General features: G+C 41.5%; 1 protein-coding gene across 10 annotated transcripts in view; it reads left to right on the plus strand.

The window, feature by feature from the left end:
* The window catches only part of L3MBTL3 (L3MBTL histone methyl-lysine binding protein 3), a 96,797-nt gene that overhangs the window by 18,209 nt on the left and 62,072 nt on the right, over positions 1-16,516 (plus strand). For 8 of the 10 annotated variants that reach the window (XM_079781281.1, XM_079781288.1, XM_079781284.1 and 5 more), the window contains 3 exons: positions 9,196-9,313; positions 15,855-15,966; positions 16,332-16,406. In XM_079781281.1, the coding sequence (XP_079637407.1) occupies positions 9,212-9,313; positions 15,855-15,966; positions 16,332-16,406 (289 nt within the window). In that variant the 5' untranslated portion in view covers positions 9,196-9,211. Of the gene's footprint in view, positions 1-9,195; positions 9,314-15,854; positions 15,967-16,331; positions 16,407-16,516 lie in introns of those variants that run through there. The other 2 variants (XM_079781279.1, XM_079781280.1) reach the window with 2 other exon arrangements.

Here is a 16,516-nt window from a genome sequence, read left to right on the forward strand (position 1 = left end):
CCTCCACTCAAGCTACAAAGTTTCAATTATAGAAGGTAAACAAATTCAAACAAATGGCAGCAGAATGGAGCTTGAGAGAGCAGGCCAGGGTTGCCGCCGGCAACAGGGGAAGCAAAGCTTTCCGCACACCCTGGCCGGGCCCACCCGCTTAAGGTTACAAAGTTTCAATTATAACCCCAACAGAAATGGCTGCCGGCCGCAGAGGGAGCCCAGGCTTGGCTCCGCTCCAGGCTACAAAGTTTCAATTGTAGAAGGAAAATAAATTCCAGATACCAGGGTCTCCCCTTGGGTTGCCAGGGGGCGTGGCCAGCCTGCAAACCACCAGAGGCCCCTCTCTCAGGCCGCCCCACGCCCCAAGGGAACCCCCACCTGATCCGGGACACCCTTCAGGGCAAACCAGCTGGCCCCCACCCCTGTACCAGGCCTCTATCCTATCTAATAAAAGAGTAATATGCAGATTGATCATCACTGCAACACACAATATAGCTGCCCCCATGTGGTCAAAGATCCTGCCCCCATGTGGACACAATATGGCCACCACAAGATGGCCAGCAGGAGAGGGCAGTTGGGAGGCACCCAGCCTGCAAGGGAGGGCAGTTGAGAAGGACCAGGCCTGCAAGGGAGGGCAGTTGAGAGGGACCAGGCCTGCAAGGGAGGGCAGTTGGAGGTGATCAACCCTGCAGGAGAGGGCAGTTAGGAGTGACCAGGCTGGCAGAGGAGGAAAGTTGGGGGCAAACAGGCTGGCAGCAGAGTGGTTAGGGGGTGATCAGGCTGGCAGGCAGAAGCGGTTAGGGGCAATCAGGAAGGCAGGCAGGCAAGCAGTTGGGAGCCAGCAGTCCTGGATTGTGAGAGGGATGTCCCGATCCCAGTGGGATCGGGCCTAAACGGGCAGTCGGACATTCCTCGAGGGGTCCCGGATTGGAGAGGGTACAGGCTGGGCTGAGGGACAACCCCCCGCCGTGCACGAATTTCTTGCACCAGGCTTCTAGTATATATATATATGGCTTAACCCCTTTACTTTGTTTCATCCAGTCCCTCAAAGCCCTCCCTCTGACAGCTCTCAGTCTGTTCCATATCTCCATGCCTCTGTTTCTATTTTGTCTTGGAGATCTTTCTATTATCTTAATATAAAGAGCTTCCTCATTTTATTTTTTGCAATGGCATTATATACTTCTAGAGGCCCAATGCACGAAATCTGTGCAAGGGGCTCAGCCCTCGCAGCAGCAGCAGCTTGCCTCGGCCCTCGCAGCCCCAGCTTTGTCTGGAAGGTCGTCTGGAAGGTTGTTCGGCTGTCTGGTCTAATTAGCATATTATGCTTTTATTATTATAGATTGTATGGATGTACCACAGTTGGCTTTTATCAATGGACATTTGTGTTGTTTCCATTTTTTTTTCTATATTCAGTGAGTAACCTTTTACATTTTCCTTTTATAAATATATGCAAGTATCAGTAGAATACATTTCTAGGACTAGGATCGCTGAATTGTCGAATATGTACTTGAAAGTTGATCTCCATAGGGGTTGTTTCAATTTATAATGCTTCCATCAATGTATGAGAGGGCCTGCTTCCCCATATTCTCATAACAGGATTTTTGAATGTAAGATATTAACTAATTTCATCGCCATCTAATGTTTCTTGATTACTAGTGGTATGTGGTGGGTTGGAACTTCCAGAGATTTATTTACATGAGAAATTGAGGAAGTTAGTTCATCTGTTACAGACAGTATTCCAAGAGGGAGTCAAGTTGCACAGCTTTGGTTTGGAGACAGTGGGTGGTACAGGAGACAGATGCAGGAGGTAATTCTGAGGATAGTGTTGTATGTCATTTAGTCTGTCCTCCAGGTCTTTTAATTGGAGGCTCAAGGCAAGAAAATTGTAATAAAAATTAGTAAAAGCTAAAGTGAACTGTTTCACACAAAGGGGGCTTTGGGAGTGTAATACATTTGTACAGGTGCCAGCAGTAACGACCTCCGCCTTCAATAAAGCCATCTCCTTAATGAGGCATCCACAATGGACGATGGAAGAAGCACACTGGATGTCAGTCCCTTTGATTTTAGACTCCTGTCAGCCATCACATGTATGTTGATGGGAATCAAAAGCTGCATTGGTGCATTTGCTGGGCACCTGGAGACCATTTGAATTTAGAAGAGATTAGGAGGCAACTGGTAGGTGTTGTCTGATAGCACAGAGGACCTGTCATGGTACACTTTTAAGGCACTTTCTTAGGAAGTCCCAGCACCATTAACAACAGATTTGGGATGGGATTTCTGCAGAGTGAGAAACACTGATTGTGACTTGTATTGTGAGTAACTGCTACCTGTTTTTTTCTGGCCCGTGGAATACAGGTTATTTATGGGATAGTGCCAGGTGATAATCTATACTAATAAAAGGGTAATATGCTAATTAGACTGGGAGACCTTCCGGACGTTCTTCTGGACAAAGCCATGGTGGCGGGGCCAAGGTAGAGGCGGTTAGAGGCCAAGAGGGGAGGGCAGTTGTGGGTGATCAGGCTGGTAGAGGGTGGGGCCGTTGGGGGTAAGCAGAGCAGCAGGGGGGCCAGTTGGGGGCGAGCAGGCCCTCAGTAGGGGTCAGTTGGAGGTGATCAGGACAGTTGGGGGGGGCAGTTTGGAGTGAGCAGGCCCGCAGAGGGGCAGTTGGGGGCAAGCAGGCCAGTGGGGAGGGAAGGTGGGGGCGAGCAGGCCAGCAGGGGGGGCAGTTGGGGGTGAGCAGGCCAACAGGCAGAGTGGTTAGGGGCAACCAGGTAGGCAGGCAGGCAGGTGAGCAGTTAGGGGCCATCAGTCCCGGATTGTGAGAGGGATGTCCGACTGCCCGTTTAGTCCTAATCCCTGTAAACCGGCAGTAGGACATCCTTTGAGGGGTCCCAGATTGGAGAGGGTGCAGGCCAGGCTGAGGGACTCCCCCCACCATGCCCGAATTTCATGCACCAGGCCACTAGTTAAAACAAAAAGCAGCATTTATAAATACTAACAAAAACTCCTTACCTCTTAGAAACATGGTTGGTTGGAGTGAAAGGACTTTGTGTGTTTGCACACACTTTTGGAGGATGAAAACTAGGGATAAAAACTTAAGGTGGCATAGAAGTAGCTCCTGTTAAAATAATATTGGTTGTTGGCTCTTCTGCATGATTAAGAGATTGTGGAAAAACACCTACTCTATCCTAGCTATTCATACTAATTGTGATAGTGAAAGTAGCCAGTGGCTTCAAAATTAGATCATGGGAAAGACAACATATTAAATATTTTCATGCTACAGTACTTTACACAAAATGTCCACAAACCTTAGAATAAAACAGTGGATGGAAACAGTTTTTATAAATTTTAGATACGTGTCTTAAGGGCAGAGAACACTGTGTAACATTACCAGTGTTTGATAGAGCAAAGGCTTATTCTAAATATTTCCTAAAACATGTAATGCAGGTTTTGTACAGTATAAGCTTTTAGATTTCTTCTACTTTTTGTTCCTCTTCCTAGACACAGGATTTTGCCGTTGTGAATTTTATACACATAGGTTTTAAAGTTAGAAAAGATGAAAACTCTACTTGTCTTAATGCTATTTTGTCAATAGCATGTATTTTTTAAAAGGGTGTGTGTTGCACTGATACACATAATTCAAGAACTTTGGTGTGAGCAGACTGGTTTCTGGATTTGCCATGTTCTAAGGAATAACGTAAGGGAAAGAAGGTTTTGCCAGATTCTCAGAGGGGACAGGATTCTACAAAGGTCAGGTAATGCCTGAGAACAATAGGCTGGGGTGGAATCAGGCCGACCTGGGTTGAAGTCCTGGTCGTACCACCAAGTGTACCACCAACTATGGTTTTGGCTGAGTTAGTGAACCTTTCTGAGGCTCACTTTCTTCAATGTAGACTAAACGCATAATACAACCTAACTCTTTGTGGGAAATACATGAATTAATGGATGCAAATTGCCTGTTGCTTTGATTCTTTTTCTGGAAGAATGTCAGAGGTCTAATTAATAAATGAGAAAGTATATGTATTATGTCTGGCATGGGCTATCTGGTGATTTGATGCTATTATTAATTATAGAGAAAGAACAGTAAAACTTTTTTTAAAGGATCACTCAAGTTTTACCCAGGTTAGCCACCAGGGGGAAATTATTCTGTCACTCTACTGTCTGTCAGAAAGAAGTTGCCATTCTTCCGTACTTAACAGGGAAGTCAGTTTTGTTCCTGATCTTTATCTGTTTAATGAGGTAGAGAATTTAAGTGCAGGTTAATTCACTTCACTTTTTTGCTATTTATTTTTATTTTTGTTAATCCTCACCAGAGGATATTTTTCCCATTGATTTTTTTTTTTAAACAGAGAGTGAAAGGGAGGTGTGTGGAGGGGAGAGAAATATCGATGTGAGAGAGACACATCGATTGGTTTCCTTCCGCACACACTCCGACAGGGGCTGGTGCGCAGGAGGCAGACAATCAGTGCTTCTACCTCATCATTGATGTTTCTGTCTCTCCCTCTCCCTTCCTCTCTGAAATCAATAAAATAGTGTGCAATACTTTAAAAAAAATACACACTGTCATTATTCCTCTGAAAAAGCAATAGTATTTCTCCAATGTCATCAAATAGCCACCTGTCATTCATGTTTCCTCCTCTCCTTATAATCTTATTTTTTGAAAAATAGTTGACATCAGAGATCAAACAATATCTATGATTTGTGATATTGTCGTTAATATCTCTTAAATTTCTTTTCATCTAAATTTCACATTTCCTCTTTCAAATATTTTGTTCATTCCTTGCCAGTTTGTGTGTGTGTGTGTGTGTGTGTGTGTGTGTGTGTGTGTGTGTGTAATAAAACAAGTTTTTATCCTATATGGTAGGATAATTGAAAATCTCAAAGTGCCATTATTTGTGTAGGTTACAGTTAATCAATATTTACTGTATTACAAATTAAAATACATAATTTAAACTATTTACTTATTTAAAAATAACAATAGTAAACCCATTACATTAGTGTATGTAAGCAGTTTTAATGAAACAAACATAGTTTCAAAATTAAAAGCACACTAAATAAGTACTACTGTTTTACATTTTTGTAAATTTCTTTAATGTCTGGCTTGATAGAAGATAGGTGGATTCTGATATTTGCTTCTGCATTCAATCTATTGCAATATGTTGTTTTGGTTGAAATTCATGGGGTTGGAAAAGGGAGGTGTATTTTCATTTAATGGTGGGTATTCTTTGACACTACACCAAAACTTGACAGGTGGTAGCTCCTTTTCTTTTTTTCTTTTTAAAATATATTTTTATTGATTTTTTACAGAGAGGAAGGGAGAGGGATAGAGAGCTAGAAACATCGATGAGAGAGAATCATCGACCAGCTGCCTCCTGCACACCCCCTACCAGGGATGTGCCCGCAGCCAATGTACATGCTCTTGACCGGAATCGAACCTGGGACCTTTCAGTCCGCAGACCGACGCTCTATCCATTGAGCCAAACCGGTTTCGGCTCCTTTTCTTTTTTTAATCTTCACTCTAGGATATGTTTAGGGAGAGCAAGGGAGGGGGAGGGGAGAAAAAGAGAGAGAGGTTGAGAGAGAAACATTGATCAGTTACCTCCTATATGTGCCCTGACCGGGGTTCAGACCCACAACCTACAGCCTTTTGATGTACAGGATGACGGTCGAACCATTCAAGCCACCCTGCCAGGGCAACAAGTGGTAGTTTCTTAAATGTCAGTTGTAATGTGCAATTTGAAGCTCTGTTGATCAGCTTTTAATACTTCGTTACTTTAGAATCTATTGGTCTATCTTGCACTTTGAATGGATCCTTTACCCATGCATAATTTTGTAACATTAAGCATTGGTCATTTGGAAAATAACTGCTTCGCCAAGTTGTGCAGAGCTTCCAAATGTTGACAATATTTTATTGTGAAATATTTTAAAATCGTATTCATGAACATTACCACCCATCTTCTTAGAAAAGTCTTTAGCTGTTGGGAAGTTTCAAGCTCCTGGTAGTGGATACACGTTTTTCAAAAATTCTGATTTTCCCGTGAATGCTCAAATTGTATCATTAGCTACAAATTCTGTCAGCATTTTTCTTGATGTGACAGGCTCACTTCATTTATTTTTGACAAAATATTTGCCAAATATTCAAACCTGAATAAACATAGTTTTGGAAATAAAAAATGGCTCTCTTTCCATGGAAAACAGCTTATTCAGCTTGTATCTCAAACAGTTCACAAGCTCTTTTCCTTGAGGCAACCACAGTGCTTTGGCACGCCCAACCACTTTGTGGTACTTACTTTATCATCACACAGAATATTAAAAGACTAGAGGCCCGGTGCACGAAATTCATGCACTCGGAGTGGGGGTCCCTCAGCCCAGACTGCACCCTCTCGCAGTCTGGGAGTCCTCAGGGGATGTCCAACTGTTGGCTTAGGGGGAGCGGGCCTAAGCCATCAGTCGGACATCCTTAGCGCTGCCGCGTGGAGGCAGGAGAGGCTCCCACCACCGTTGCTGTGCTAGCCAGCCATGAGCCCAGCTGTGGGAGCATACTGACCACCAGGGGACAGCTCCTGCATTGAGCATCTGCCCCCTGGTGGTCAGTGCATGTCATAGCGACCTGCCATTCTGTTGTACAGCTGATTTGCATATTAGCCTTTTATTATATAGGATGTATATTCAGGTATCAAGACAAATATTTCATCAAGGATGGTCTTTAGTGAAACTGACATTTGTTTACTGTGAATGCAGGATGGTGAAGACAACAGTGGCAGCAGCTTTGCCCACTGATGCTTTTGTTCCATGAGTGCAAATGTCAACAGAGTGAGGGAGGCAATAACGCTTAGTATTTTTATGGAAACAGTGTTGACTTCTTGGACCTTTGTAAAGGGTCTCAGGGTCCCCCAGGGTCTGTGGCCTGTGCTTTGAGAAATGTTACTAAAGAGTTTCTGACAGTCCACATTTCGCTTCTGATATTTTTGTGGTGTGATTTAACGTGTTCCTTTGTTCCTGGTATTTTCTGTGAATAAACTTGATCAGATTAGGTTCGATTTTGTTTTTTCCTGTCAATACTCCTTCATATATGGTTGTTTCTTAGAGCCATTAATTTACTATGTGTTGCAAATGGTTATGTTTCAGTTCTGACATTCCTTTGTTTATTAGCAGGAATTCTTTCTAAAGGAAAATTTCCTCTCACCCAACTATTTGTTACCCTGAGAAATAGTTTGCCTGGGTCTCATGATACAGGCAGGGTCAAATCCTTGTTTATTTTCCCAAATAGTGACTTGGTTACCATATATCCTCCCCAAAGGTGGCCAATAAAGTGTTCTAGGTTTGTTTTTTGTTTGGTTTTGAATATAATTGTGAACTCGTGGATTTCAACTTACTTGACGTGTTTCAATTCACCGCAGCTAGAATCCTTTCCTGGGCCTGCAGGAGCCTCTTCAGTTGCTCCTGAGTTCTTTCGATCTGACCTCTGTTGTCCTTGATAGTTTCGTTGTTTTTTTGTTTGACATGTTCTAGGCTCCTCTTGCACATTTTTTGCCGGGAATCACCTCCTTCTCCAGGAAGACCTCACAGGAGTGGTATTTAGAGACCACAGTCGGAGCTCTGGGCTGCTCGTTACTGTTGAAGGGTGATTGTTTCTAGACTTTTTCAGTGGACAAAGCTAGAAAAATGCGTATTTTTTAAAGATAAAATGCATCACAAATTCATACTGACACTTTTATTCAGATTTAGGATTCATTGATCTTTCCCATTGCTTGTCAGTGACCTCAACATAACTTGTTTTATCACATACTACACAGAAAACAGTCTCAAAGAACAATATAATGCTGCCAATAACTATGATTATGAAAAAGTTAGTTTTGCAGCTTTTTAGAAAATGAAAATTAAGCATTATCATAGTTTAGCTAACTGAATTGGTTACCTTAACACAGCGTTATTATTGGTGTTTACTGTACATGTTGAGACTTTTTTTTTCTATTTCCGGGAATATCAAATTGGCAGATATTTCACCTGTATTAAGTAAATCAATTTATTGAAAGAATCGATCATACTGTGCATTCATTATATTCATTCCTTGCTCTTTTTTATTATCCAAATGGTTCCTTTTTGTTTATTAACATTTTCTATTCTTTATTCATACCTACTCTCTTTTCAATGTTTCAAAACAAAAAAACTATTTAGAGGGCAAGGAATTATGTTCATACTAGAGGCCCGGTGCATGAAAATTCATGCACTGGAGGGGGGGTCCCTCAGTCTGGCCTGCCCCCTCTCACAGTTCGGGAGCCCTCAGGGGCGGGAGGCAACCTGGCGATCAGGGGAAGGTGACTCCCCCATCATACCTCTGCTGTTGCCACTTCCGGCAGCGCAAGCCTCAGCCAGCCCTGGTTACCTGAGCCTCGGGGCAGCCCTGGGTGGCTGGGCAGCTGCCATCCGAGGCTTGCCTGCGCCTCGGGCTGGCCCTGGGTGGCTGGGGGGCTGAGGGCAGGTCCAGCTGCACAGTGCGCGTGCTGCTCCCCAGCGGGGCTGAAAGGACTGGTGGACTCCAGCGGGGCTGAGGGGACTGGGCGGTGCCATCTTGTGGCTATGGGTGCTGCCACCTTTGTGATGGCGTGATGGTCAATTTGCATATTTCCTCTTTATTAGATAGGAGGATGGCATCATGATTCTTTGGGTTTTATTTTTTATCCCAAAATATATTTTTATTAATTTCAGAGAGGGAGGGAGAAGGAGAGAGAGACAGAAACATCAGTGATGAGAGAGAATCATTGATTGGCTTCCTCCTGCACGCCCACTACTGGGGATCAAGCCCACAACCCGGGTATGTGCCCTTGACCAGAATCAAACCTGGGACCCTTCAGTCCCCAGGCTGATGCTCTATCCACTGAGCCAAACTGGCTAGGGCATGATTCTTTGTTTTAAGTGAGTTTGCTATGAAACAATGAATTTCTTTTTAAGAATAGAAATGTTTACCGTGATACTTTATAACTTATAAATTTTATTACTATTTTTCTGCTATAACTTACCATGGATTACATTATACAATAGTGCTGATATTTTCTGAAGTAGTTATTTCTCGATCTGTGGATATGAGATGTTATGATCAAGAAAATTATGTAAATAAGGGAAACTAAAGTAATGACCACTGAAATAAAAACTGATTTATATGTGGAATTCCTCTCTCTCTCTCTTTTTTTTTTTTGCCTTCAGGTTAAAAAAATAAATCATGACTGAATCTGCCTCTAGCACAAGTGGTCAAGAGTTTGATGTATTCAGTGTTATGGACTGGAAAGATGGAGTAGGTACATTGCCAGGAAGTGACTTAAAGGTAAGCTATCTTTATTACGTACCATTTTATGTAATTACAAAAATTAAAGCTGAATATGTACGCAAACTAAGAATTAACAACATTAAGCACAAGGCTGTGTGTTTTATATGATACTCAGACCTCTACAATAAACTCGCACGACAGTTGGACATGCTTGTGGTTTGGCAGAAGCCTTTGTCACTGGGGGTGGAGACTAAGGAGTGTGTTTCGGCAGCATGTGCTTATTTTGCAGATAGTGAGTTACAGCTTCGAGGAGGATCGTCTCAGGTTGACTCTCATGATGACCAACAAATGTGGCAGTGGTCGGTCAGAAAACCTGGCTTATATTTTGTAGTAATGGGCTTTATAAATTTAAGTAGCCACACTCCCTGGGCCCTAGTTTTCTCATTTAAAAACTGGATAACGTTAAAATATTGATTAAACAGAATTATTTACCTCCCTTAAATTATTTACACCGTAAATACGGATTTTATATAATCACTTGTTCAAAATGACTGGTTCCCCTGTACACCAGGCTGCTTTTCTGTGGATGAGAACTCTTCAGAGTGATCCCTTCATGTGCTCCTTTTCTAGGTGCTCACCCTGCCCCTTCCCCCCATGCCCCAAGGCCCACTCAGGGACCACATCTGCTGCCCCATGAAACATGGCTAGGCAAGCACCCACCTGAGAAGTCAGCCGCCCTCACCTCTCATTTTAAATTTGCTTTTGCTCTGATCCTATCTCCGGGACCTTGAACCTGTCTGTGGCCTTTTGGACTTTGTGTTTGTACTTGGTCACTCAGGTGTTTGAACTTCCAGTCTCCCTAACAGGCTGTTAGTTGGCTTACCTCTCTAATGCTTGGTGTTCTGTACTGTCTTGAATAGAATTTCCTGCCCCCTAATATTGGCTTCTTGTAATCCAATCCCTTTTAGCTGCCAAGCCTGCCCTAGTTCATTCTCACTGGTGAGATTTGGATCTGTTATTTAAGGAAACATACTTAGATTTTAGTTGGGTTAGGTGTAAATAAATAAGTGCAATGTGCCAACGTACCTTTCTGAGTTTAGCTTAACAGAAATATACTAGTGAGGTTTAGTGAAATCTGAAGAGGAGATTTGGTTTTAGTTTTAGTCTGTGTGACTTTGAACGAGTCAGTTGTTCTCCTTGGGCCAATTTCCTTTTTGGTAAAATAAGAGATTAAATAAACACTAAAGATTTTATCTACTCTTAACATTCTTCAGCTGTTCATCTGGATTAGATATATTGGAAGTAGAGTCCGGGATTTTTGAGAAAGAAGGAACTGTTTCAGACTCTGAAAACCTCAGCCACATATTAGCTATCTGAACCTTGTCAAGTTATTTAAATTCCCTGTTTCCGAATCTTTATCTGTGAAATGGAAATATGGGATCTATGTCATAAGGTGGTTATGAGGTGGTTGAAAAACTATAATAATAAAAGCGTAATATGCTAATTAGACTGGACAGCTGAACGACCTTCTGGACGTCATTCTGGACGTCCTTCCAGACGAAGCCGCGGCGACAGGAGCCGAGGCAGAGGTAGTTAGGGGTGATGAGGCAGGCAGGCAGAGTGGTTAGGGACAATCAGGCAGGCAGGCAGGCAGGCGAGTGGTTAGGAGCCAGTGGTCCCAGATTGCGAGAGGGTGCAGGCCAGGCTGAGGGACAACCCCCACCCCCATGCACAAATTTCGTGCACCGGGCCTCTAGTGTATACATAAAAGACTTAAATTGTAGCTATTCAGGCTTTGTATTGTGTAACTGCCCCCCCCCCCCCCCCCCGCCACTTCCTTTTTCATTGCTGCATCCCCTTGTACATTTTAATCCCTTCTGAGTGGCTTTTTTGGGTGTCAGGTAGATGACAAAATTTGTAACTTTTGTTTGGTTAGTTTTAACAATGGAGTATCATTTCCATCCCTAAGAAATTTAGATTGCCCAAAGGTTTTCTAAGCATTGGATTTTAGGAATAGTAAATAACCCATTACTTTTATTAAAGCAAGCAGATAATTAAGCCATTTAGTGGGTCTTATAATCTGGGTTATTTGATTTTACTTTTAGGCTCATCTAATTGGACAGTTGTCATGTATTCAATTCACTTCATGCACTGTGGATAGTTTGATGCCTGTTAAAATAATAATTTAAAAACTGATTTTCTCCCTTTCTACCCTTTCCATCTAAGGAGATTCAGAGGCTAGCCAATTGATTATATTGCTTAGGATTTGTAATTCACTTGCTCCTTCTATTAAAATTCGAGCTGCTTAAGAGTACTGATTGAGAAATTTAATTTTTCACAAATGTAAGATATTAGAAAGAACTTTGAATAAATCACGAAATTTACTCTCTCACATCATGCTTTGCCTGTTTGAAAACCTTAGCATTGCGTAATGTGTTCTTTTAAAATGTAATTAGTATTTGTAGATGAATATCTCAGGGCCATCCCTGAGAACAGGCAGGTAGTGAGTAGAATGGGAAGATGTATGGTAGGGCTCCCTTTCCCTAAAGCAATTTCTCTACCTGAACTTCTCATGCTGTCGGAAATTTATCCGCAGAGAATTATTCCTCTGGGCCATAAGGATTTAGTCTTTCAGAGTCCCTGAGTAAAATGCAGATATACTCCTGAGAGCGATAGCATCTTACCTAGGAAGAATAGTTGCCATTTAATTTTGCACTCGGATGTCGAGTGTGACTCGACACGGTTAGCATTAAAATAAAGGAATCGAGAAAAAAGCAAGCAAGTGCAAAGGGTTAACTGAGAGCAGGACCTTGCAGCAGCAATGCAGAAGCCCAACTGGGAAACTCCCCGCACTCCTGGTGCACAGTTGGCCTTGCCTTGGTTAGTGTTCAGACCAGTTTAGTTAGCAAATATCTTTGCCCTTGAAACAGATTGGTAAGTAGAACTCAGATTTCAGCATTAAAAATCATAAAACAAAAATAGGAATCTCAGTAATGTCTTTTAATGATCTATTATTTAAGATAGGCAAAAATAGGCAAAGACCCTTTGCGTTTACAAGCAAAATAGCGACTTGAATCAATTAAAGGCAATTCAAGCCAAGACAGATAAACAGAACCTTTGGTACTCTTTATATATTTTAGAAGTAATTGTTTCTGATTGACCTGGATATATCATACCCACTTACAAAAAATGTTCCAGTGTCAGCTGATGTGCTCAATTTGCTTAATAAAGCACTTTGTAAAAGTTTATAATTTTGATATTCTTCGTTAGAATGGAATGACTATTTTCACATTGCTTTTTAGACTTCTGGGTTAAAAGAACTAATAACTTGAAAAACAAAAAAAGAAATAAAATTGGTTATTTCAAGTTTTCATGGTTCCAAAGCCATTCATTACCAACTTCCAAACCTGAGCGTTTTGTTGGGGAAGGTGTCCGTCTCGCTGGAATTCCGCCTGTGGAGCCCAGTCCTGTTAACAGCACCTAACAGCCTGTGTGGTCCAACACTTTCTACAACAATAGTAATATTGTAGAAGACACAGTAAATCCAAATTGAGAAGCCAGAAAAAAAAAATTGATTCCTGTGTCTTTGCATATGATAAAAGACATTAAAAACACTTGGAGGTTAATTTTTGAGATAAAGTAACCAGTTAGAGTAGATGTCCTTTACTCTTCAGGGCGAATGGATGCCTCTGAAAATACGATGCATCTTATGAGCCCTATCCCCAGGAAAGTAGATATGTGCCAATCTCACAATTAGGCGTATATTTCATGGGACCCATTGACCCCTAAAGTCCATCCATCCATGGATCCCTGGCTCACAGGAGTCAACTGTTTCCCTAAGTGCCATTGCATCTTTACTGTGCTTAAACTATAGGTCAGTGATAGGCATTAGATATTAGGAGAAGGAGAAGATTATTGGGATTAAATGTATTGTGGGATTATGACCTTTTAACTTTGAAAGTATTTGAGCTAAAAGCTTCCAGGGGTCATAGGTCCGAATTCCTATTTGAAGACTCCACTTAGTGGTGCTCTCATTCTAGGTGTTTGAATTGCAGGATGGTTTGTAGTTTAGCAGCAATTTGGACATTTACGCCCCAGGAGACTTTCTTTGTAATGTTGTAAATGTTTGGTGCTATTTCTCCCATTTTGTAACTGTCCGATAAATATAAATTAACATCAACACATAATAAAAGTGAAAATTGCTTTCCTGGATTGAATGGTAAGGTTTGTGCCTGTTTTTTTTTTTTGTGTGTGTGTGTTTTAAAATTTTTCATTAGAATTGATATTCTATCATATTCTTTAATGTCATTAATTAATAATCATTATAAGACTTGTTTTTTCTACTCTTGCCCAGTAGATGGTACTGTGAGCTTTATTTTGAAATATTCTGTTTTCATACTTGATCATTTTAAAATTAATTTCCCCAAAAAAAGTAAAGTTATTTTTAGGTCTTTTTCATCCAGTTAACTTTTTGGAATTTCTTAGACTGACATTTGTAGGTGAACACACTAGGTAGAGTGTACACATTATCTAGAAATTTGTGTCTGAAATATAGTAAGGAGAAGACTACTTTCACTTTCCTAAACTAATTCAACTTGTTCAGTCTGGAAAGCATTTAATGATTGTGGACTATGTGCAGAAAATAATTTAAGGTGCTGTCTTCACCTGGTGGAAAGAATAAGATTTTTCTGACTTGAGTCTGAATCTAGTTTGGTAAAAATACACACTCTACTGGCATGTTGACCAAATCGAGTGTTTGGATTCGGAAATGGAAGGCCTTTTTAAAATACTATTTATTTGCATGTTCATATATATTTCTGTGAAAAAATATCTAAAAATTTTAAGCAAAAAGTTTTATTATCCCTTGGAATTTTAGCTTTCATGCTCTTCATCACTTGTTAAAATAAGTAGATCCCTAATGTCATTCTGTTTTATTGGAAAACAGAAGGAATACAGAAAACTTTGAACTTCATGAATGAGAGTAAATCTAGCTGTTTCAAAGAGGATGGGGCCCCTTCAGCCTTAAACACACACACACACACACACACACACACACACACACACACACACACTACAACCAGGCTATTACAGAAACATACTATTTGAAGTTTACCATGTAGTGAGAGGACATTTTCAATACTTGGAGTCAAAATGTCCCAAAAATCAAATGCCTTTACTTTTTTAAAAAAAATTTTATTTATTAAATTGATTAAGATGACATGATCAACATGAACAAATAGGTTTCATGTGTGAGTTTCTATGTTACATGGTGCAAATGCCCTTACTTTTTAGTGATAAAATTGGCCTGGAGCTAGGAGACTTGTTCATAGATATTGCCAGCTGTTTTGGAAGACTAGGGGGGATGTAATGGAGAATTCAGAGAGTAGTGAAAGAAAGAGGAAGTGACCCTTGTTTCCACCTTCCTCCTTCACATCTTGGGATATAATGACATGGATATGCCAGTAATAATTTCTGGAACAGAGATACTCCTTTTCTCTGAACTAGGTGAGATCGATTTATTCCTGGGAAAGCAGTAATTTTGATTGTCAAATAAACTGTAATGTAAGAAAATCAGTCTTAGCAAAAAAACTAGAGGCCCGGTGCATGAATTCGTGCATGTGTGGGGTCCAGCCAGCCCACCCCAATTGGGACCTATCGGGACTGGGCCGGCCAGCCCTGCCCCCAATCAGGACAGTTGGCAGGCCTCAGTGTGCGTCATAGTGACTGGTCATTCCAGTTGTTCCAGTCGCTTGGCTTTTATATAGATAGGTAGGTAGGTAGGTAGGTAGGTAGATAGATAGATAGATAGATGGTGTTTGAAATTGCAGGCCATATAAGTGAGCTGGCTACTCTACAGAATGGTGCAGGGTTGGTTGTTTATATCCTTAAGAAGTATCTTGCTGTTTTCTTCTATCCCCCTTCTCCAAATTCCAAAATTAGTAAAATGCAAAGGTTTAATATCGGTAGAAGGCTTATCTACACTAATAAAAGAGAATTGACCGTACCTTCACATCACCCACCAACCATTCAGGAGTGAGTATGCAAATTAACCCAATAAAGAGGGCAGGTTAATTTGCATATGCAGGTGTCGAGTGGCTGGGGGCAGGATGCTGGTGTCGTTGCCATGGCGATGACGCAGGCATTCCGCACTGCCCCAGCCGCTCAGGGCCTCTGGGCAGTGTGGGAAGGCGGTGCCGGAGCAGAAAGAGGCAAGGCCAGAGCAGAAAGGAAGGCAGCCAGGGAAAGGAAGGCCCATTCTTGCACGAATCTTTGTGCATCGGGCTTCTAGTTTAGGTATAATAAAAGCGTAATATGCTAATTAGACCAGATGTCCTTCCAGACGACCTTCCGGATGAAATCGGGGCTGCGAGGGAAGCTTGGGTCTCGGGTGCCAGAGGGAAGCCGGTGCCAGCAGCCGGGGGAAAGAAGGCCTACTCTTGCATGAATTTCGTGCATCATGCCTTTAGTCTAGATATAATTGTTTTAATTAATTTTTAACACATAATTTTTTTCTTAAAGACTATATGGGTCAGCCCTTAAATTACTGTTTTCTGAACACTTGTAAATTTTGCTTCTTTCTCTACCATGTTGTCACTAGTTTCGAGTAAATGAATTTGGAGCCCTGGAAGTTATAACAGATGAGAGTGAGATGGAAAGTGTTAAAAAGGCAACAGCTACCACAACTTGGATGGTGCCAACTGCTCAAGAAGGTAAGAATGGGTGCTCTGTATTGCCATTTCTTTCTTTTGAAAGTTTTAAAATAAGAATATCTAAGGTTTTATTGTAGGCTGGAACCTTGAAAATTCTGGGTGATCTTCATGTCACTTGTGCTTAGGTAAATTTCTTGTAACGAAGCAGATGTGGAACTAGCTTTTATATTTTAAAATAACCATTAACTGTCTTCTCTCCTAATGCCAGATTTGTAATAGCACCAGGTTAATTGGAAATTATCCAGTAAATCCATGTAATAGCCTACCCAGGTGATTTAGCCAAAAGCCTGCCACTTTTTTCTCATCTGCTCCGATGGTTGTAACTAACACCTATATGCTGATGACTCCTAAATCTATATCTCCAGCCCCGACCTCTCCCCCGAGCTCCAGGCCCGTATTTCCACCTGCCTACTGGACATCTCCACCCGGATGTCCCACAGGTACCTCAAACGCCACATGTCTGAAATGCGATTCATTTTCTATTTCTTTCTCCCCTCCCCCCAAACCTGCTCGCTCTTCTGTAACACATAGTTCAGTTGGTGGTAGCACC

The sequence above is a fragment of the Cnephaeus nilssonii genome (genome assembly GCF_951640355.1).
Source record: "Cnephaeus nilssonii genome assembly, chromosome: 9".
Classification (NCBI taxonomy): domain Eukaryota; kingdom Metazoa; phylum Chordata; class Mammalia; order Chiroptera; family Vespertilionidae; genus Cnephaeus; species Cnephaeus nilssonii.